Here is a 24,338-nt window from a genome sequence, read left to right as displayed (position 1 = left end):
ATTGGATTGAATTGCTTGCTTTAAATCCGTATTCGGGTATTTGATTGAATATTTGAATCTCGTATATATCATTGTCTTTATTTTTATGTGTAATGATTAATCAAGACAAATAATTTGTGTAATCGTTTTCATTAATCGAGACTTTAGGGTCGATTTCAACAATTTAAATGACTTGTATTCGAATCTCATTTATTTTGCATGGTCCCTATAAACCAATACCGTTTTCGGAAGGCAAAACCAGCGGCAGACATCGTGGCTTACTTTGTTTATGATATCATAACAGCTATTTAATGTCATTTTGATTTTCCACTCGTAATATTATTGTGCTCTCTCTTTTCAGTTTACATATCAATTCAAATTGTCTCAAAATGATTGTGAATTAATCATCTCAAGAATTAGCAGTTTGTAAGAATCTAACGTTATACTCCAAAACCCATCAGTATCACCACTGCCAGCAAACCTCCTCTCATCCCTCCGAAAAAAGGTCTCATGAGAGGGGGAGGCCGGAGGGGAATATATGGCTATGGAATAAAAATACAAAACCAGTACCAAAGATGATTAATGCATGCACTACAGCACTACCAAAATCGGCAGACATTAAATCCTGCTGATCAGCATGACTTAGGTCATGAACGCACTTAGCGCCCTCCTTTCAACTAACTGATGCCTGCACTGTTTTTATACATCCAGAGATAATCACATTCTACCTTTGTATGGAGTTGTTGCACCTTTGACCTTCATCATCTAGACCTATCCAACAAGGAAACACAGCAGATTTGAGGATGATAGTGAAATGCTAGTTCTTTGTGTACAGCAACGGATGGATATTTGGTCTAATGAGCAATGAGAAACTGAGAATAATTTCCCAGTAAAGTTCTGATTTATAGAATATAGTGAACACAATTACGTCATAGGCTATAATCTCTTCACCTACAATAAATAAGCTCAGAAAATTTTACTAAAGCAATAAATTCACATAAGCTCAGATAAGACATATTCAAGTAAAAAGAAAACACCCCTAGCAGTAAAGTACACCTAGAATCTTAATCTACTTGCAATTTGCATGAATATCAAATTCTGTTATTACATTATGACAGAAGCTGGTAAGAGAAGGTGAAAAGGCAAGGATGAAGAGAGAAACTGGAAGTAAGAAAAAAGGGCAATAAAAGTAGTTGAAACCCAATTATGTGTCATAACTCTCACAAGGACCACCTACTTCAAGGAATGCACAAAACATGAAGGTTATGTAACCTTGTCTTATAGACCTTATAGAGTTATTAGTAATAGTAATACACAACTGTTGGTAGCTGAACATGGGGAAGGGGAATTTTTTTTTTCCCCAAATTAATAGTTCCATAATCAAGATACAGCTATTAGACAACTGATCGAAAGTCGAAGGATATTGTTTTCCAGATTTGATTTGTATTACCTTTTGGACCTTACTACCTTAATTTGTGCAGACTGTGATTAGATAAAGTGTAAGACTCTAGAATTGTGAACATAAAGAATTAACCTTACAAATGGCTACCGTATAAACCTTGCACTATGGCGATATTGCCATCACAAGCTTTGTTAGTCAAAGACATGGGAAAGTTTCCTAGATATCATAGCATTTTTGAAGAAAAAACAATCAGCTCAAAGGCTTTGCTCTTTACACTTTACAACAAATAAAAAAAGTACTGCTAATTGCCAAGCATGGCCCAAATAAAGGCTACCCAAGTTCGGTTCACGGCTACAATTTAGATAAGTTCCAATGAATTCAAACAATATCCAATAACAAATTCCAATAAGTGATTTTTGGGAGAAAAGAAAGAAGCCCAAGACAGCTAATGCCAGGGGAAGAAAAGGAGAAGACTTGTTAGCTTTAACCACTACACTCCTAGGAGCAGCTGTTTAAGATGATTAAGAGTGCACCATCCTTACAAACAACTGTAACATAATCTTACAGAACACAGTGCTATACGCTCACAGAACCAACTGAACAAACAATAAACAATATGGCAAATCCATACAGACGTTATAACTTATGAAATCAGCACCGAAACAAAATTTATGGCAACCCTTGCAAAACAGCATTTCAAGTAAAAAAAATTACAGCTGACTTTGTATTAACTAGTACGAAGTACTTAGAAGAGTAATTAAATAATTAATAGAGGAAATTTGATCAATTATGTAATTAGCATGATGGGATCAGGAAAAGGAAATCACATTTACAGAAATAAGACAAATAAAGAGGACGTCAAAATAATAAAATAAAAAGAAACTTTCACAAGTCAGGGAGAGTAAGAAATTTTCACCTTTTTCTAAATGAAGTCACGCAAGAACTGAAAATGACCACTGTTCAAAATTTGCCGTGAAAGTTCATAGCACATAGTAGCACCCAGCATTAATCCTTTTAAAACTTAATGCCTTCTTCAACAACTGTTCAAGTTCTGCCATGAGAGCTTATGATGGCAGACTTGGCAGTCAAAGCTATTATTAAGCAAAAAGCTTCAACGCTCAGCAGGTTGTCAGGGGAGGTGGTTCTAACAATTTAAAGTATTGGTTGAGATTGGTGAAAATTGTAACACTGTAAGAATGATGTGACCATGACCCATATCCAAGATGTAACGCCACACTCTACCAATACCAAGACGAGAAGCAGAATAATGTTGCACTGTTGACTGTTGAGGACCTGGAAGTCATGCACTTTAGGCCAAGAAATCAGCATCCACACAAAGAAAGGCAAAATGAAAACAATATAAACCTTCATCTTTTTTCCCATACTTTCATAGTTTGATGATAAATGTTTTGTATTATTCAATAATTACTGATGTCGGATGGATCTGGAACATGATCAGAACTTCTGACTATTCCCATCAAGTGTTCAAGGACATTATATATCTCAGCTTTTAGTGGATGATGAGTGTCTCCGGCAACAAACTCATTCACCTCACTTGCCACCTCAACTGAACTGCAACCAGGCACCCGGCGACACTCTATGCGATCTCTTACCATCATTTTTTCATACCAAAGCCCCCTTCCAGCATACATGTTTGACAAGGCAACATCATCACCAACATGTGTTGGATCCAAGTTCAATAGCTGCAACCGAACCTTTGCACCAAGCTCAATATTACCATGATTACAACATGCTCCTAACAACATCCTCCACATCAATGCATTTGGCTGAACTAATGTTTTCGATATAAAATCATAAGCCTCCTCCAAGAGCCCAGCTCTGCAAAAAAGATCTACCATGCAGCCAAGATGAGCTAGCCTTGGCCATAGCCCATAGTCTTCCATCATGCTTTTAAAATACTGCTTACCCTCCATTACCATCCCACCATGACTACAAGCCATAAGAACTCCCAAGAAAGTAACATCATTGGGAAGCACAAATGATTTGCTGCCCCTGTCAGAACTTCTAGTTTGTTTCATTCGTGCAAACATGCCAAGAGCCTCTAGAGACTGCCCATGTAGTGCATGCCCTACAATCATAGAAGTCCATGTAAATACATCTTTTTCCCCAGAGATGCAAAATAATCTGCGTGCAGCTCTAATCTGTCCACACTTGACATACATATCAATGAGAGCATTATAGAGGCAGAGATCAATTTTGAGTCCATGTTTACGATAAGAATAAGCATGAATCTGCTCTCCTATGGACAATGCACCAAGATCTGCACATGAAGCTAGAGCAACAGTCAGTGTAACTTGATCGGGATCAAATTTGTTTATCAGCATCTGCTTGAATATTGCAAGGGCTTTGCTAGCCATATTGTTATCGACGTACGCAGTAATCAAAGAAGTCCAGCAGATTGCATTTTTGCAGCATACTTCATCAAACATACGACGAGAACAACCCACATCCCCCATCTTTGAGTACAATTCTATCAAACATGTCTGGAGAAATATCACAGATTCAAAGCCCACTTTCTTGACAATGGCATGCAATTGACGTCCCTCAACTATTAAGGACTTTTGAGTACAAGCCTTGAGAGCAAACAAAGATGAGTAGCTGTCCACAGCAGAAGGATTTTGCCTCCAAAGTTTTCTGAAGAATACTATAGCTCTTGCAGCAGAATGTGTCTTGAGATATTTTTTGAGCGTTTGATTTGCTTTAGGTGGTCTGAGCAAATCTTGGAGCTTAGATTTGGGTTGACTACTTGTAAATGAAGAATTTACCACCTTATGGATAGATGAGACTCTATTCATATATATCATACTCACTGCACAAAAATTCTGGCCTTGCTATTCTTTCACATGCTATGAACTTGCAGCTTTACTTGACAGACAATATAAGAAAGACCTGTTCAAGCACGAGTGCACAACAATAAGCAATCAAATAAATCATATATTAACAACTAGAAAACTAGCCATAACTGACTCCAAAAATAAAACTAAATAACTAGGATACAAGGCAATACGATGCTTAACTCCTCAACAAGAACATGAAGAGCCAAAGTTCAAGGTTTCATGTAACTAGAGGAACTTCTGCAACACTTGACAATAAATTTTCCAAAAACTAATACAATCAGAAACAAGCACCACCAGTAAAAGTCAGAGATGCTAAACTAGTTCATCAATGCACCAACTTATTCTCTTTCTTTTTTGGAAATCTACACAATTTTTGTTTTAGAAAAATAAATAAATAAATAAATAAAATTGAACCAATATTCAAACTATTGGTAGTAATTAACATAAGTAGAGTTTACCACACCATATTAGCAAAACAAAAACAGAGGGGGGGATTCATGTATAACTGAACTTAAAATTAGCCAATGCAATCAGTACCGAGGACAACAGGCATTATTTTTTTTCTCACCCAGTATATCTTGATCCTGTCTCTAATGACTTATGAGGGTAAGAAACTTCACAAGACAGTCGGGAATCTAATCACATGTACACATCTGAGATCCTGGTCAAAAAGAAGGGTGTAACATCATCTTCTTCAACAGTTAGCCTTTTCAATTCTGATCCGAAGAAGATGGGCACAAAAATAACATCAATTGACATAAGGACTTCTTGTATTTTAGGCTACCCCTCACAAGATAGACTTGAAAACCTCAGCTGATAGAAGCCTAAATAAAAGTGTACTTCACCATACATCCTAGTGGGAGTTTGGCATCCTTCCATACATTTCTTTATACATTGCCTAATTCACGAATCAACATTAACAAATAACATATTGCCTCCCAACTGTTTGGGAAACATCTGTTTGGACCATGCAGCACCTAAGCCAAGTATATCCTCAAAGCACTTCAACGCTGATTTGACATCCCCGATGTCTTGGTAAGCCTTGTGTAGGATTGGGTATATGACTGTGTCAGGCAAGAAGCCTAATTTGAACATATCAGCCTGCAACATCAATAAATTTTGGAGATGCAGAGCTCGAGCATGACCCAGAATAATGATCATGTAGGTGATTACATCAGCTTTTAAATCAAGATTTCTCATATCTGAGAATAATTTACTAGCTCTAAGCATTCTTCCTTCTTTACACAGACCCTGTATAAGAGCTGTATATGCTACATGATTAAAAGGACTTGCTCTTTTGTCACACTGATTTTGAGTGCCTTCAAAATGTCCAGAGACAGTACCCTTTAAAAAAATATTGAATGCATCATTAAGACGCCCATCTTTGCACAACCCGTCAATGAGACAACTAATTGTGAAACCATTAGGGATGAGCCCATCCTCCTGCATTTCTTTATACATGCCAAGAGCACCCTTCGTGTCAGCATTTTTGAAAAACCCATTGATTAAGTCTGTATAGGTCACAACATCAGGCAAAATTCCTTTGATTATCATCTCTGAGTATATGCCCTTTGCAGCATCCACATTCCCTTTTTGACAGTATCCATGTATGAGTGTAGAGAAGGTGATAGCATTAGGTTCTATACCTTCTTCTATCATTTGTGAGCATAGTTCCAGAGCTTTCTCCATGCTGCCTTGTTTGCAGTGTCCACCTATTAGAGAGTTGAATGTCACAGAATTCACAAGAATTCCTTCATCTTTCATCTTCAAAAGTAGATCATCTGCTTCTTTCACCCTACCTACTTCAGATAAACCCTTTATGAGAATACTATAAGTAAAAACATCTAAAGGGATACGAAAAGTTTCCATCTCGCCATACATAGCCAGAGCTTCAGTGAGATTTCCAGCCTTACAGAGTCCATCCATCAAACTATTGTATACAAATACATTAGGAGGAATACCAGCCTTCATCATACAAGGAAAGAGGCTTCTTGCAGACTCCACTCTACCATTTTTGCAAAAACCATCAACTAAAATTCCAAATGTAACAACATTAGGCACCAAGTTACGGCTCAGCAATTCCCTATATAGCTCCATAACACGTGGCAAGTTGCCTATTTTACAGTATCCATCCATCAAAACATTGTAAGTGTATAAACTGGGAATTACATCAGATTCTTTCATTACCCTAAATAAATCTTCCCCTTCTGACAACCTATCCTCATTACACAAACCATGAATCAAAGTTGTAAAGATAACAACTGTTGGTTTGAACCCTTTCCCAACCATTTCATCAAACAACTCTCGTGATTTCCCAATGTCCCCTTCACCACAACAAGCACCAATCAAAGTACCATATGTAACAACAGTAGGAACCATCCCCTTCTCAATCATCTTGTCATAAATCCTCCAAACCGAATCAAACCTACCCGCCTTAACTAACCCATTCAAAAGTGCATTACAAGCCTGAATTGAAGGCAATTCTTCAATCTTATAATAAACCCAAATGGCTTGATCTATAAGACCCATTTCAGATAATGCAATCATTAACACTCCAAACAAATTTTTGTCAAATTTAGACTCACCAACCCGACTCAAGTCCTTAAAAACAATGGAACAAACACGGGAAGGTGGGCAAGTCAAGAGAAGATCCTGGATGAGGCATTTTAACAAACACCTTGCCTGCAAGTACCATTTAGCCTTGCTTAAAATATGAACAATCGCCGAATGAGCTCGGCGATTCTTTGCTACATCAATCGACATGGAAACTGAATTGAAGTAATTCAGTGCTTGATCAGGGGTTTTGCTACCAAGTATCCTATCAACGACCTTACACATATAATCATTCGATGAAGTAGTTGAAGAATAATTGCTCATACTTAAACATGCTAAAGATCTCTTTAAACAACAAAAAATTGTATTCTTTGGTGAACAAACCCTCAACATTTGCTCAAATTAACTAAAAAAAACACTCAAATCACCCAATTAATGCATTAAATTTCTAAGCTTTGATCAATCAAATTGCTGGGTTTTTATCTACATTGTTAAGAAAAAGGTGGGCAAGTGAGAAATTACCTCAACGAAATTTAGAAGTGAGGATTTGGGAATTTGAAGTTGGGAAAATAAATGTAAAGTCTGAAAAAATTAGAGGAATAATTAGGGTTAAGATTTGAAAGCAAGAAGAAGAAGTAGAGAGAAAAGGGATGAATGGAGGAGAGAGAAAATACCGGGTTGCTGCAAATAGATGGTAGATGATACGGTGATGCCGCCGGAGAAAGTAGGACTGCTCGAACAAGAGAACCCAAGTTGAGGAACTAGTCTAATCTGCGGGTGACTCAACAACGACCAAATGAACTAAAGAGTTAGGGTCTCTTCTCGATTATTTTCAGTTCAGTTCAGCCGTAATACGTTCAGTTCAGTTCAGCTCTACTAAGTTCGGTTCAACTTACGCAAATTTTTGGCTAAGGTCGCGCTTAGCCATCGCTGGCTGAGGTCGCGCCCAGCAAATGAACATTTACTAGAAAAAAAAATGAACATTTAAAAAAAATGAACATTTGTTTCTGAACATTGCATTATATAAAAATGAACATTTATAATATAAGGGTAAAATAAAGAGAGCATGAAATTGTTATTGTTATATATTTGATATTATATAATTGAACATTTTAGTTGTAAATAACAATAAACCTATGATGTTATTGTTTATTCATCAACATTTTTTTAAGTTTCAAATTAAATACCTTTATTTGTTCAATTTTCTATAATGAAAATCATGCAATTGAGCTATATGATTTAATATTTAATACCAATTAAATAAATCAACAATATGTTTTTAAATAATGAACAAAATGCTAATGTTCATTGAACATCCTTTACTATAAAAACAAACATTTTATACAACTGAACAAATACAAAAAGTTGTACTTCGTACTAAATAAAAAATAAAATGAACATTTATTTTTTATAAGAATGAACATCATAACACATGAAAATGAACATTTATTTTATAAGAATGAACATTATAGTGCATGAAAATGAGCATTTAATTATTAAAAAATACAAAATTATTGTAAAATAGGTTCAGCTAGAAAATGTTCATTTTTATTACACCAAATGTTCAATTTGGCAGTGACCTCAGGTAGTGTTGGCTGAGGTTGACCTCAGCCATTAACTATTGTCAATTCAGTTCAATTCAACTTATTTCAGAAATGAGAACGGGCCCTTAATGACCCCAACATAAACTAATACAGAGTACCAAGTACCCAACTCGAAAATTATTTACCCTCATTTACTTCACCTTGTTCTTGCTAAAATGAAATTACAGAGTATTTTACAGAAAATTATTGAAACTTTATTTTTGTTGGGAAATTATTTTTACTCAACTGAAATTTATTTTATTGAGCTAAAATTATTTTTGCCTAATTGAAATTATTTTTACTGATTCCCTATTATGTTTCTTCTCTAAAGTTTTTTATTTTTACTAAATTGAACTTAGGAACCGTTCATTTCACCTTATTTTCGTTGAACAGAAATTATTTTTACTAAACTAAAATTATTTTTGCATTTTAAATTAATTTTACTGACTTGAAATTATTTTTGCTAACCTGAAATTATTTTATAGGAAAAATACACTTTAATAATCCTAACTATTGCCGATTTACCTACAACAATCCCAACTAAGGTTTATTTTTTAACAATCCTAACTATGCACCCAGTTTTCCTAGAGAAGACCCAGCCAGTAATCAAACTAATATAACAGGTTGCTTTGACACGTGGCATCACATGAGTGGTTAAAAAAATTAAAAAATTAAAAATTAAAAGTAATAATTAAAAAATAAAAAAAAAACATCTCCTCCCTACCATCCACCCCCATCCCCCGTAGCCTAGCCGGATTCCGCCATCAACTCGTCGGCCATCCGCGAAACCATCCTAAACCCCTAACCATCAGCTTGCTGGCCATCCGCAAAACCACCCTAAACCCCCAGTCATCCGCGAAACCACCACCCCTTCCACCTGGTTGCTCAATCGCGAAACCACCCCAACCTCCCACTTGTTTACCCGATCACGAAACCACCCCAACCTCCCTCCTTTTCCGACTAGCTCTGCTCGTGAAACCACCTAAACCTCCCTCCTTATCTCCTTCTCCGCCTAGATCCGCGTGCTAGCGAAAATCCCCAACCTCCCCTGCGCCGGTTATTGGAGGTCGGTTGAATTGTTGGTGGCTGCTTATGTGTTGGCGACGCCGATGGCTAGCTGTGTTGGTGTTGTAGTTGTTATTGTTGTTGCGGCGACCAGGCGGCGATTAGGGGTTGGAGTGGATGGGTTGGATCGTGGCTGGTGGTTTTAAGGGTTGGGAGGGTCATTGTTGGCGATCTGGAAGAGTAACTGTTGTGTCGTGGCCAGTGGTTTTGGGGGTTGGGAGGTCTTCGCGTGGCCGGTGGTTTTGGGGTTGGGAGGGCTCGTTGACTAGTGGTTTTGGGGTGGCTGGTGGTTGGCTTAATATTTCATGGTGGGTGAAGGGAGGAGGAGGGTGGCTGAGATGGTTTTTGGTAATTTGTTATGTTTTTTTTTCTTTTTTTTTTTTAATATTAAGCAGCCAATCATGTGCTGACATGTGACGCTTAAAAGTTTTTTTTTTAAAAAAGGTTTACCCTTTCAACAGGTAATCGGTTTTTGGGTCTGTTGGAGGAAAACTAGGTGCATAGTTAGGATTGTTAAAAAATAGACCTTTGTTGGGATTGTTATAGGTAAATCGACAATAGTTTGGATTATTAAAGTGTATTTTTTCTATTTTTTATTGATTCACTACTATATTTGTTGTTTACATACTACGAAGTAGTAGTTTTTTTTAGAGAAGCTTTATTGTATATTCTATATTAACAAGGTTGAAATTTCCATGTAAAGTTTGGATGGGAAAGAGTTTAACATGACACTCTTCACTCTATCAATAAAAGATTCTAATTAACGCCTTAATCACCTAATAGATTCCCAACTCTTCATTACTACGTACAAAAGAACTAAGGGGGTGTTTGGTAAATGGGAATTGAGGGTGGGATTGGCAGTTTTAATTTCAATTGAAAAAATAAGCCTTATTTGTTTGGTGGGAATGAGAATAAAAAAAGGGTTTGGAAATGAGATTATTTATGGGTGAATTCCCCCAATTTTATTACCTAGGGTAAGTAGGTAATAAATGGATAGAAATGGGAATAAGGGGAAAATGACTTTTTTGCCATTAATGAAAAGAATGAAATGGTAATCTTAGTCAGAGTATTTTTGTAAAATTGTTATTTATTCCCTATATTGGCATATTTTCAAGTATTCCAACCTTTTTTATCCCCAATCCCATTCCCACCTTTTAATCCCCAAACTCCCTTTCCCACAATCTAAACGCCCCGTAACTCCTACCGTTCTATAAAATTGGAAAAGGTACAAGCTAATCTAAACAACACAATTTTTTTAGGTGCAAACAACACAAAAACTTATTCCATAATCTTTTACTCGTAGCAAATCTATAAATACTACGGAATAATCCATCAATCATCAATCAATAACAATATACTAAAAAACACACCAGCAATGACACGTGTCATCTCCTGGTGTGTCCTAAGTTTTTTTTTTTTTTTTCTTTTTACTAAAAAAAATATTTCACTTAAGGAAACAAAAAAAAATCATATTATTTATTTATTTTTTTTCTTTTACATATTCTATATTAACATGTAGTAATTATTATTTTTAAAATAAAAGATTTATTCACAAATCTTTCTAAAAAAAATAATCAATTATACACCAAAAATCATAATTTTAAAATAATCTTACAATAAGAAAAAATATTGCTCAGATTTTTTACCTACTTTTGTTTTAGTTGTGTATTAGAAGCTACAATTGAAATTGCAAATACCAAATTAACATATTTCATACTTTTATTATTTCTCGACTAATTTATGATTATACTGAGTACAGTAATACTTTTTAATCAATACTATATAACTATATATATAGCTAAAGATCACTGTGCATGACACGGGATCTAACCTAGTATTATTCATAACACACACATAATCCACCTTTTAACTAAAGACAACACACATAACATTTGTAAATACAAGCCTATACACAGTCACACAGATACACTACACACAAAATAACAAGAGTACAGACATTCAACATGTTAAACATATTACTCCTAATATCTAAGTAACTCCTAATAGACGCGATAAAACTGACTCGTACCCGATCTATTCATCTTCGCCCGTAATTTCAACGACCCTAACATCACGTAGAGCTGGGCATGGGCCGGGTCAGCACGCGGGCGGCCCGGGCACGGCACGAGGATGGCCCGGCACGGCACGGCCCGACGGCAGGCCCGGCCCGGCACGATGGCACGCCCCTCGTGCCTCGTGCGGGCTGCGGTGAAAAAAAACCCAAAAGTGGCCCGGCACGGCACGAGCCCGGCCAATAGCCCGTGGCACGGCCCGCAGGCACGGCCCGCAGGCACGGCCCGCAGGCACGGCCCGCAGGCACGGCCCGCAGGCACGGCCCGCGGGCTAACGGCTATAAACTGGCGCTGCTCTTGTTTTTTCCCTCCAACGGCCATAAACGGCTATAAACGGCTATAAACGGCTCTATTTTCACCTATAAATACCACCCTCAACTTCCAATTCTTTCCACAACTCAATACTCATCTTCTCATCTCATTCTCTTACTCTCTTACTCTCTTATTCTCATATATTATAATTTATAAATTATAATCTCTTAATATTTCTTAATCTCTTATTCTATTATAAATTTTACATTTTTAATATTATTAGTCTACTACCAAAAAAAAAAAAAAAAATTGTTATATTTACATTCGGGAAATTATAATTTCGGGAAATTATAAATTCGAGAAATTATAAATTTGGGAAAGCATTGAAGCGTCATTGTAAGATCTAACTCAACTTTATTTTAATTTGTTATTGTTATTGTTATTGTTATTATTATTGTTATTATTATTATTATTATTATTATTATTATTATTATTATTATTATTATTATTATTATTATTATTATTATTATTATTATTATTATTATTGTTGTATACTTGGAACTACTTAATTACATAAAAACTACTTTCTATTTTAATTGTGGGTTATTTGGATTGTTGAAATCTGTCTAAGGCGGGATTTGGGCTCTGGACAACGTCGATCCTAACCATAACCTACCTGGGATCTCATTGATTTAGATAATCTACTATTATTATAATTATTTTTGAAAATTTATTAACTTACTAATTAAGTAATAATTAAGAAAAAAAACTTACTTATACTTGTTAATTGTTATAATTTGTTATAATTTGTTACTTTGTTAGTGTTATAAACTTATAATTGTTAATTTGTTATAATTGTTAATATTGTTGTTAATTATTATTTATTAGTTAATAATCTTAATTTGTTCCGATCGTTCTGGTTCAACTAGCTCCTCCGCATTAGCTAGTGAACATGAAGCCGAAGATGAAGACGAAGAAGATAATGAAGACCTTGATTGAAGATTACCAACAACTCGAGAATTAATATTAATTAGCGAAAATTCTAGTATTTCCTATGTACTCTATTAATTAGTGAAAATGTTAGTATTTCCTATGTTGGCTATGTACTCTATTAACATTAGCCGTATAATAAAATAACAAAATAAGTTATTCATCAATTATTGTTAGTTGTACCCTTGTACTTCATATTATCTTTTACTTAATAAATTTTTATGAATGAATTTTTTCAACTTTTAATTTTATGGAATATGTTATATTGTTATTTAATTTTTGTCTAATACTTATATAGTTATATGAATAATATGATATATAGTAAATTATGAATGAACAATAAATATTAATATAATTTAAACAATATTTAATATAACTTAACTCCATAAAAAATTTAATAATTATTAAATTCAAATATTAAATTGTATAATTATTCAATTCAATTTTTTCTTTCATAAAAAAAATTCAAGTTTTTTTAAAGTTTTTTTTAATTTTTTTTTTAAAAAAAAAAAAAGATGTCATCACGCCCTCCATCATGATGATCCCCTCTCTCCCAATCCCACATCATTTCCCTTACAAACTTCGGAACCACAACAGTCAACACACCATTCTCAACTGAGAAGCTCATCAACTCAACCTTCGCATCCTCCGGCAACCTCAACCGCCACGAGAATCTCCCATCAACGGCGCATATCTTAACAACCCCGCCATCTTCCGCCGCAACTTCCACCTCGTGCTTCTCAACTCCGGGCAATTCCGCGACGATCAAGTGCGCTTCAGGGATCTCCTTGCATTCAAGCCGGGTTCTGACGTCGCCGGAGGTTTCAACGGCGAGTTCCGAGTATGGGACTGTGCGGGGAGGAGAGAGAAAGGGGGAGAGTGGGAAGTTTGAGAAGGGGTGGAGAGGGAAATCATGGGAGAAGAAGTGATCCCAGAAGTTTTGGGAAAATGGGGTGAAAGGGGTTGGATTGTTGGAGGTGTTTCTGGGGATTAGTGACATTGCTCACTATGTGTTTGATGAAATGCTTGTGAGAGATCAGAGATGAGAATACATGATAATGTTGAGGAGGAACATGCTTTGATATAGTAGTGATGTACTGGAACGTATAGAAGAATCGAGAGACTGTGTTAGATTAGCTTTTAGTGCCTTTATTTAGTCATTTTGGGACCTACCTTATCATCACTAATAGCACTACTAGTGTAGTAGTGTGTGAAATGAACTTCGGTTTACCTTGGTTCTAAAGTGATTTGTTTATAAATTATCGCCTTCAAAATACTATTATTCCGTAATGAGGTCTTGTCATAATGGTTAAATTTAGGGTTATTTCTCTACTCCTATGTATTTTGGATTTAATTCATTGGAATTACTAATTGTTTTTTTATTTTTTATTTTTTTTTATGATGAATGTGACAATCAAACAATTTTACTTTCTCCCAATTCTTTTAGTATATTACAAATCAACCCAAATTAACAAGCTAAGTAGACTAATTGCCTCTAAGGGATCCATTCCCCAAATTGCCTCTAGTAGACTAATGGAATAGAACGGATTGAAAACCCAACCTTTTAGTTGTAAGGTGCTATATAATAAATTTTTGTTATGGAGTATATATAAATAAGAAAAAAAAGTGACACGTGGCGATATGACACTCCTTGCCTTTGAGTTTTAATAATAATGATATTATGCATAATTAACTATCTTAGGTATTACTTTATGTTATGCATTTATGTGTATAACAATTAGTAGAGTTTTCCTTCTAATACAATCGTTAAATTTGATAGCATTTCCTTTATTATCAATCACTAATTAGTACTCCCTTTGTCTCTTAAAGTTTACATCTCTTTAAGTTTGCCTAATCTATTTTCAGTTGTATTATTGGATCACACTTTTACTATCACTAAGTCATAGTTGCTACAATAACATTACCCTTATACCCTCATAATTTCTTATAACCAAATACTTTTTTTTTAAAATAAACCTGCATAATGTAACAAACAAAAAGGAACAGAGAGAGTATCATTTTTTTTTAATATAATTTCCAATTGGGATAAGTCAATTTGGTTTGGATAAAACTTGACTCGTGTTTTGGACAAAATTTTAGGTCGAGTTTTGACCGATCTATGATTCATAGTTTTGCATAGTATAGACAATTGGATTGGATAAAAATTACGGAGTATTAATACGAGTCAATATTGCCAAGTCTATCTCCATTTCAGAAGTTTAGGAAAGTTTCTTAGGAGACATCTAACTATCTAAGTTTGAAAGCCTGTCCAAGAGCTACTCTGTATTGACTGTGAATTCAAATGTTTGTTGCAGAAGCTATTCCCGCCATTAAAGTCAACTTAAGAGCTCATCAACAACACATTTTCTCTCTCCTAAAAACATGTAACTCCACAAAACAGTTAACCCAAATCCACGCTCAAATTCTCATTAATGGTTTTTCCCAAAAAAGCTTCCTCATTGTTGAGCTGGTCTCACTTTATACAACCTATGGGTATTTCCGGAATGCTTGCAAGGTGTTCGAGGAAATGCCTAGCCCATCAACCACTGTTTGTAATCAAATGATTAGAGGTTATGCACTCAGTGGAACACCACAAAAATCAGTGGAATTATATTGTAGAATGTTGTATAAAGAAGGATTAGTGCCTGATGAATACACATATTCTAATCTTGTAAGTGCTTGCGCGCGATCTTTGATGTTGAGAGAGGGAGAACAGATACATGGGAGAGTTTTGTCAAATGGGTATTACTCAAATAGTTTTGTTAGGAGCAATTTGATCAATATGTACTTGGGGTTGGGAGATGAAGTAGGTCTTGTGAATGCGTATAAGGTTTTCGAGGAACTGCCTGATAGAAGTAATCCTGTAATTTGGAATTCATTGCTTTCAGGGCATATCAAGTGTGGGGATTTTGATGGGGCGGTCAGAATCTTTGATGAGATGCCAGTGAGGAATGTTGTTTCTTGGACTACAATGCTTACGGGGTGTGCTCGAAATGGATGGTTCAGGCATGCTTTATCGTTGTTTCAAGAGATGAGAAGAGAAGGTTTGGAATTGGATCAGGCATCACTAACTGTTGCTTTGTCGGTATGTGCTGAGTTAGGGGACTTAAGCACTGGAAAATGGATTCATTCTTATGTTAATAAGGCATTTGATGGGAGGGCACGAGACAGTTGTGTGCGTGTACACAATGCCCTCATTCATATGTATGCTAATTGTGGAGTGATAGAAGATGCATGTAGGATCTTTAAAGAAATGCCAAGTAGAACCATAGTTTCATGGACAACCATGATCATGGGATATTGTAAACACGGATCTGCTAAGAAAGCTTTAGAGGTTTTTGAATGGATGCAAAATTCAGGTGAAGTAAAGCCTGATGCCAGAACATTTTTGGGGGTTCTATCGGCCTGTAGCCATGGAGGATATGTTGAAGAGGGGTGTCGGTATTTCAAAGCAATGGAAGAAAAATGGGCAATTAGCCCCAGCATCGAGCATTATGGTTGTCTGGTTGGTCTTTTGAGTCGAGCAGGATTCTTGGAAGAAGCACAAAGGCTTATAGAGACTATGCCTATGAAGGCCAATGATATAGTTTGGGGTGCACTTCTTTGTGGATGTATGATTCACAGGAATCCTGACATCGCTTCCTATTCAGCTCAGAAACTCATAATGAAGCCTGACCTGGAGAAAATTCATGATAACGGCAGGAGTTGGGTGCAGATAAATGAAGTAATTCATGAATTTATGGCCGGTGATATTATACATATACATTCCACTTCGATATATGATATGGTAAATAGACTCACAAAAGTAATCAGATATGAAGACAATGATCATGATACAAGGGAGGAACTAATTTATTTATAGAGGGTGGAATGCTTCTGCTGGAGTACTTTTACTTCCTATTTTGACAATCGAATTGGGTGACATAGCTGTGTGCCTGTGTAAATTATAATATTTGAGAAATGAGAATCTGCAGAACAGTATAGCACCATCAGTGCCATACTTGATTATGATTGACTGGGATAATATAAATCCGAATTCAGAGTTCCTCTATTACATTCACAGACTCTGTATCTTCCAACTGGCAGAAACCTGTGAATGTGCTCCCTTATATGCAGTCGAGAGTATCTTTGAAATCATCGTTGCTTGTTGATCTCTGAAATAATGGCCTTTAAAGTTTCACTGGAGGTCTAATTTGGATGGGAAGAAAAAGATGCTTTTCGACTACCTGAAGTGAGCTTACCGTGACATTACCATCTTATCAAGTTCTGTTCTGAAGACATCTTCTTCAAATCTGGTATTCATAGTGTCTGAACTTGTTGCATCTATGTCTTTCTTGAGGAAATGGGCCTGAAAGTTGAATGTGTGAATAGATATCTATGCTCTATGTTTCTGTCATATTATACTGCAAGCACATACTAAGTTCATGACATCTTTAAGTACTTATATGCATGAAAAGATCTTTTGAGACTAATTTTTGCTTGATTTATTTAGTTCATAGTTGATGAATCTTAGCTTATACAGATATTACATATTTTCCATAGTTTGTTGATAATATAAGTGATCTGTGCTGTAACCGATGGCAAATCTGTTCGAGTTACAGGAAGTAGAGATATTTGTTTGCTTGCTTCATTTTATTACGGAATTACAAATATGAAATGGATAGCTAATGCAAATATATGGTTCGATTTTGATCTAATCTAGAATACTATGATTTAATTAATAATTATTACTTCAATAAGCAAGTATTTGCTTACATAAGTTGAATTGACATCACACAACCTTAGAGTAGATTATATAAATACTCCTAATTGGTATTACTTGCATTGCATAAAGTCACAAAGGTATCGTGGGGAAAATGGTAATCGCATGGGGTAACTTGCCATGATGGATGATTGCGAAAGGAGTATCATAGGAAAGGCAAAGCATCATTCTCAGTGATTCGTCTTTATTCCGTTATGAACTAAACAACCCTTGAAATAGATACTCCTTTCATTTCATAATAATCACAATACTTTAATCGGCACACATGCCAATGCACAACTTTAACCATTAATATATGTAAATATTATTAAAAAGTTTAAAAGCTTGATCTTATGAAAACATACACAAATACTAATTCAAAAATATTTACATCATAATATATGTTTTTTTTTATATCATTAATCAAAAGTATAGTTAAAGTAAGCATATAAATAGTGTAAAAGTCAAAGTGTTGCGATTATTACGAAACAGAAGGAGTACTCCGTATACGACGACTCGGTTTGAGATGTCAAAAGTTGTCTTCACCAACTAACCAGTTTTAAATTTTAAATTTCGATTCGTATGGACATATCCGATACATTTGACCCAATTTCACCAAATCCGACCCAATCACCGAATTGACACCTTTAGCACACGGAGTACCAAATTGGCCGACCACCTCAAAAGGTATATTCTTCCTTACCAAGACTACTAAAACTCAAATTGACACTTCTCTTGTAAACACCAAACCTCATCAAAGAAGCAACCCGCCTATAAACGTAACGAATTCCATTTCTTTTTAACAACTATTATTATCTCTCATTATTTGGCGCCTTCTTCTTCAAACCCCCAATTCAACATTTCCCCTAAAACCTCAAAAACCTTGAAGCTCTTCATCAATGGCGGAAGAACGCGCAGAAATCGCATTCTTCGATGTCGAAACAACAATTCCATTAAAACCAGGTGAATCCTTCATAATCCTCGAATTTGGGGCTATTTTAGTTTGCCCTAAAAAGCTCGTTGAGCTCGAAAGCTACTCCACTCTTATCTGCCCTAGTGATATCTCTCGTATCTCCCCCAAATCGGAGCGTTGTAATGGTATTTCACGCGCCGCCGTCTCCTCCGCCCCTCCTTTCTCTGCCATCGCCGACAAAATCTTCGACATCCTAAATGGTACACATTCTTTCTCTCTCCTCTGTTTCTTGGATGATTTTGACTTGTTTTTGGGTTAATTGATGGAGTTTTTGTGAATTTTAGGGAGAATTTGGGCAGGGCATAACATTTTGAGGTTTGATTGTCCTCGGATTAGAGAAGCATTTGCGGAGATTGGGCGGTCGCCACCGGAGCCGAAAGGGATAATTGATTCTTTGGCTTTGCTTACTGAGAGATTTGGTCGTCGAGCTGGTAATATGAAGGTAATTTTATTCTATGATATGTCTTTTAATTTTTTTTTTTATATAGAGAGAGCTGAAAAAGGATAAATGATGTAGATGGGATTTGATACGAGCTATTTTTTTATGACTTTCGCAGACTAAGTTAGTTGTTATTGACTAAAGATATGATCTTTGTTCTGCTGCTTTGTATGTTGATGTTGATTAGTTCTACTATAGTTTGAATTTAGTAAAATCACATTTTAGGTGTTTGTTTGAATCAAAAAAACATTTTAGGTGTTTGTTTATAACATGGATGCAAAAAGGTGCATTTTTATTGAGTTTTGGTAGGAATAATAAAACTACTTTGGTTTACCATTAACACAAACAAGCTATCTACAGTTTGTTGGAATGGGATTGAAACCATACTTTTGTTATATGTTTGATGGCAAGAAGCATTTCTTGTTTGATAGAAAATAGCAAAATGATGTGTTTGTTGATTAAAAAAAAAAAAACACTCCGTATTATTATCCTGGTAAGTATGTTGGCCTATATAGCAAAAGCAATTTGAATTGTAGAAAATAAGAGGTAAAAGCCAAAGCTTTAAACAGAGTAACGAGTTTAAATTATATGGCAATAAAGACGACATTTTTCGTTTGTGTAAAGGTTGGTTGCTAAACTTGCAAATGAAAGTTTGGCCATGAGAAGTAATGTTTTTTTTAAAATTAGATTATTGGCACATTGTGGATAATATCATGAATTTTTGATGCCTGAATGTGGTAGAAATTGCAAGAGATTGACAATTGATGTCTTGTTATTTTTGCTTTTCAGATGGCCACTCTTGCCACTTACTTTGGATTGGGTCAGCAAACTCATAGGTAAAATGCTGATTTCTCACTTTCACCGCACCATTGTTTACACAGCAACTGATAGTGTTATTCTTATTCTATTTTAGTTTTGGGAGGGGGGAGGGTTGGGCGTATAGTGTGATGGCTGGATCAGTATATTGAAGGGGTGGGAATTGGTATTTAGATTCACTAGCTATATAAACGTCCGAATAATTGTATTTCTCTTTTACATTTGTTCTTGTTTCGGTATCCATCTACGTGCTCTTGCTGTTCATAAGGTATATATATTGTTGTACTCCCTTATTATATAACTCTTCATCACACCTTTAGTCTCTTCAGATTTGGCTTATACTTAAAGCTAGGGGCTCATCAGTCTTGGTATTTTACGTAGAATGTAGGCCCCAGCTATGATTGATTTTGGTTTGGCCTTGGATACAAGTGGGTTTTGTAACAATGATAGTCTGCATATTATGAATAAACTTGGTTATTGAATCTGTTATCTCAAAATCTCTAAGAAGGCTTTCTCATGTAATTACTATGTAATACCACATTTTAAATGGGAACTAGGATGTATGTAGTGTTTGAGGAGATATGTGTTTCTTCAACTTTTGATTGTGCTTTTATAAGATTCTTGCTTAAGATTCGTATTCATTTAAGTGTTCTCCTATGATTGCAGGAGCTTGGACGATGTGCGCATGAATCTTGAAGTCCTCAAGTATTGTGCAACTGTTCTGTTTTTGGTAATTTATTTTATTTTGTTTCATTAATTAATTTATAACAGCTTGTTAAGTATGCTGTGTAGCTGACTATTAATGCTTAACTTTGGTAGTGCAATTTCAACTTTCCTACATCTTGGATAGCATTTAGGGAAGGGTAGTTCGTTTCCTTAATTCTTGCTTTATATCTCCATAGGTTTTGTATTCTGGCTCTTCAAGCAGTATGTAGATGTTTCTCATTAACTTTGCCCTCTTAATGCTATCATTGCTATGTTCTCTTCACCTGGTATGTATGTGTTTTAATCTGAATTTTTAAAAATCTGGTGGGTATATTTCTTGTCTATTATGTTCTGATTTGACTGAATTTTGACTGCATTTGTATACTAATATATACTACCTCCGTTTCTTTTTAGTTGACACGTATTCCTTTTTAGGAAGTTTCTTTTTAGTTGACACGTTTCCTTTTTGGGTAAATTTTTTACCTTGCATTTACAAGCTACCCCACTTGCTTTTTCAATTCTCTATCACTCTCTCTCCTCTCCTTAATATATGTGCCTAAATCAAACGCGTCAACTAAATAGAAACGGAGGAAGTAATAAACAACTCTATCAAGTGGGAACTTGTTATATACTCCGTATGTCTCAATCTCTACCTTCCAAATATGTAGGCTTCATAGTTTTATTAATGCAATGCAAAATTAAAGATTTTTTAACTATAAGCAAGTTATGGCCTGGTTCAATGTATATAAAAGCTCAAGGTGCACCAAGCCACCAATGCGATATGGATTTCCCTGTTCCTGAGGCTCAGGGCATCTCATCGAAGTGATACTTGATAAAAATTGAAAACATTTTGGAAAAAAGCTGTGCACCTCACTGTAATCACTTTAACTAGGTTATAAACGGCTATACACTGGCCTGACCTGGATTATTGGTGTGGTATGCTTTGGTCTTAATCTAATAAGGATAATTAATAAGAATAACAGGAAGAGAACACAGCCTATAGTCAAGAAGTGGGTGTTAGTTTATCCCTTGATTGAATGAAGTAATGTAGGACTATAGGAAAGGAGGACCAATAAAAGTAATCTTTTTGTGTGTGTGTGCACGCTTGTGGGGTGGGTTGAGGTGGCCGGGTGGGGAATCATCAAATCCGTCATGAAGGGAATTGGTCTTCTGGAATTTAACCAATGAACTCTGGGAACTTATTTATTTTCCTGGGATCCTTGTCCTTAATCTGCCTCGGAAGGTTGCCTTCAAATTTATTGACAAGAGTTTCAGAGTCTTCTATTATAATATTCTATGCCATGGCTTACTTGAGATTTGATACATAAGTTGTTTCTTGAAAAATTATAATAAGTTTGTGGTCCTGTATAGTCTTCCTATTTTGTGTTTGGGATGTCCTAGATCTAATTTCACTGTGTTATTTCTAGGGCACTTTATCTTTTCATTCTGTATTGGACTATCACATCCATTTCTCTCTGTCCCAACACTTCAACTTTACTCTCATTTTACTACCAAAATTTCTATATATTTTGTTCCAAATCAAAATGTGAAGAATATATAGGGATGGAGAAGACCTTTTATGTAATATAATATTTATTTTTAAATTGAGAAGATACCAGTCAAATTTTAAGAAGGTAAAGGATAATCTCCCAACTTTAACCTCGAAAACTTTTGAACATTAATCATGAAATGCAGTGAAATGTTAGGTTCTTATAAAGTTATAATGTAGTCTGCTTTGTAAAAACTCTTTGCTCCTATGTTTGTAGGAGTCAAGTCTCCCAGACATCCTTACAAGAGACAGTTTGGTTTCTCCGACTTCTACTACAAGAAGAACTCGTAGCGGTAGGAGAACTTCACCAATGGAAATGAGCTATACTCCCAACCCAGACCCAATGCCTGAAAGCCCTTCAAATCAAACCATTGGGGAGCAGCTACTCAATATCGTTGAGCCCAGTAGATCTGAACCGGAACCTTTTGATATGAGAAGGCTTTCTGAGGAAATAATGGATGATGCCATCCAAGAAGATGATGCAGCAGAAAAAAGAACTATAACTGAATCCCCAGAGATGTCTCGCCTATCAACTATATTTGAGGGCTGCAGCAGTTCTTCTGCTTATTTGACTCCTGAGGATGTTTCTATTCCTTTGATCAGTGCATCTCTAGTCCCATTCTATCGTGGGAGTTATAGGATTCAGATTTTTCATAATACTGTTTTACTCATGCTTCACTGTACCCATCTGAAAGTGCGATTTGGAATTAGTACAAAGTTTGTAGATCAGGCAGGCCGCCCTAGGTTGAGCTTTGTAGTAGATGCTCCTCCAAGCGTATGTCAAGTTCTGGATACATGTGATAATCAAGCTAAGAGCTTGTTCGCAGAGTCTGGTAGCACGTCTGACTGGAGGCCCGTGGTAACCAGAAAGAATGGATACTGGAACTTCCCTACTATACGACTCCAGTAAGTTTGCTCTCCTTCCTCTTCTATCTGCACTATATACCTTCAGTTCCTTTATAGTACAGTACTTTTTATTGGTAATCCTCATGCATATCACTCTGTCACCATGCAATTATTGGTGTCATTCCAATCAATTCATGAGAAAGACTTTAGTCGCTCCGTAATTGTTCAGTTTCCAATATTGAAGTAGAATAACTCAACTTCATGATGTCAAAACACATAGGATATCTCTAGAGAAATGTACTTAAAATAGGGAATCTTTTTATAGGAAAAAAAAAACAAATTTTCTATTGTGATATTCTTTTTCCCAACACACTGTTGTCTGATCTGCAAACAGAGGTCAGTTAAATATTTAGATTTCTACAGCCCTCGCAGTCTAATAGTAATGCCGTATAATGACGGTCTAAAGCAGTTATTTCCACTGAAGGGAAATTTCTTTACTATTGGTAGGTTGCTTATAAGAAATTTTCGATTTTTAAATCTGTGCATGGTCTTCACCTTTTGCAGTATACCTACTGTTGTAACTGAAGATATTGCAAAGTATGGTACCGAAATTTTCCAGAAAGAAGCTGCTTCAGGTGCTGAGCAAAAGCTCCTTTTCAGTACGTTTGATCCTCCAGAACTCGATCGTTTGTTCACCGCTGGAACATTTGTTGATGCGTTCATCTCCTTGAATCAATATGATTTTCAGCAGACTGCAGGCATCCGATTAGTTGCAGAAAAGCTGGTCATCCATTCTAATTGACTATGCAGCTCATGTCAAATTTGTCTAACACATCAAAATCAAGGGGTACATCCATTTTCAAACATGTATATAGATGACCACAGGAGTGGACTTTGCAGAAAAAGTTAGAATTTGATGATTAGTTTGGACGAGTTAGGTGTTAAAATAATTGTATTTGTAATTTGTTTGCTCCATCTGCTAATTATCATAGCTAAATTATTTACTACGTATGTAATTTTACATTATTAACAATGGCAGATTAGATCATAATATCTATTCGGGCCAATTGCTATTGTAAAGTGTCCTTTGACCTGTATTCAATGGTAGTTACCTTTAATAAAATTTCTTTGGTTACCATCTTATGTCAATATTTAAGGGCCTATTCTCTTCGGAGTAATTTCATTTCAGTTCAGTTTAGTTTCTAATATCCTCTCATAAAATATTCAATTCAGTTCAGCTCATTTCAGTCAATTAGAACAGGCCCTAAGTACTCCTTGATTAAAAAAACTACGAGTAAATCATTTTTAAAAAATCAAAGATATTACAGAGCTCACAAATGGTACTTAGAGCAACTTCAATGGTTGGGAAAAGGGACTAGCTTGCAAATATTAAAATTCTAAAGCTGGTAGCTACACCATTGTTGCACATCTTGTTGATTAACTTTGGCGAGCAAATTAGCTTTGTAGAGCTAATTAGCTTGACAAATATTTATTAGATAAAAATATTATTATTTT

The 24,338-nt window shown here is 35.6% G+C and overlaps 4 protein-coding genes and 1 pseudogene across 5 annotated transcripts; 2 read left to right on the top strand and 3 right to left on the bottom strand.

The window, feature by feature from the left end:
• Positions 1-305: 305 nt before the first annotated feature.
• On the bottom strand, positions 306-7,272 carry LOC145597916 (uncharacterized). 2 transcript variants are annotated; one of them, XM_081654186.1, is made up of 4 exons: positions 4,808-7,272; positions 2,767-4,291; positions 2,298-2,674; positions 306-750 (listed from the first exon to the last, which is right to left on the bottom strand). In XM_081654186.1, the coding sequence occupies exon 1, from the start codon at positions 7,183-7,185 to the stop codon at positions 5,143-5,145; it is 2,043 nt and encodes a 680-aa protein (XP_081510312.1). In that variant the 5' UTR covers positions 7,186-7,272; the 3' UTR covers positions 306-750; positions 2,298-2,674; positions 2,767-4,291; positions 4,808-5,142. The 2 variants fall into 2 exon arrangements, with proteins under 2 accessions (XP_081510312.1, XP_081510311.1); XM_081654185.1 differs by having other exon boundaries at positions 2,298-4,291.
• LOC145597102 (putative pentatricopeptide repeat-containing protein At1g74400 pseudogene) lies at positions 2,526-4,197 on the bottom strand (annotated as a pseudogene).
• Positions 7,273-13,253: 5,981 nt separating the features above from the next.
• Positions 13,254-13,754, bottom strand: LOC145597101 (18.3 kDa class I heat shock protein-like). The gene has a single exon (XM_081653271.1). It carries the CDS (start codon positions 13,752-13,754, stop codon positions 13,254-13,256), a length of 501 nt encoding a protein of 166 aa, XP_081509397.1.
• A 1,302-nt stretch (positions 13,755-15,056) lies between these two features.
• LOC145597100 (pentatricopeptide repeat-containing protein At5g66520-like) lies at positions 15,057-16,616 on the top strand. Its single transcript, XM_081653270.1, has one exon. The coding sequence runs from the start codon at positions 15,057-15,059 to the stop codon at positions 16,614-16,616; it is 1,560 nt and encodes a 519-aa protein (XP_081509396.1).
• Positions 16,617-18,236: 1,620 nt separating this feature from the next.
• LOC145598068 (protein NEN1-like) lies at positions 18,237-23,958 on the top strand. The gene is made up of 6 exons (XM_081654365.1): positions 18,237-18,668; positions 18,753-18,910; positions 19,697-19,743; positions 20,390-20,453; positions 22,195-22,883; positions 23,388-23,958. The coding sequence occupies exons 1-6, from the start codon at positions 18,395-18,397 to the stop codon at positions 23,623-23,625; spliced, it is 1,470 nt and encodes a 489-aa protein (XP_081510491.1). The 5' UTR covers positions 18,237-18,394; the 3' UTR covers positions 23,626-23,958.
• Positions 23,959-24,338: the final 380 nt, after the last annotated feature.

This window comes from Chenopodium album, chromosome 20, assembly GCF_948465745.1.
Source record: "Chenopodium album chromosome 20, dcCheAlbu1.1, whole genome shotgun sequence".
NCBI lineage: Eukaryota > Viridiplantae > Streptophyta > Magnoliopsida > Caryophyllales > Amaranthaceae > Chenopodium > Chenopodium album.
The sequence above is the reverse complement of the archived record's forward strand: the minus strand, read 5'-3'. Positions and strand labels throughout refer to the sequence as shown.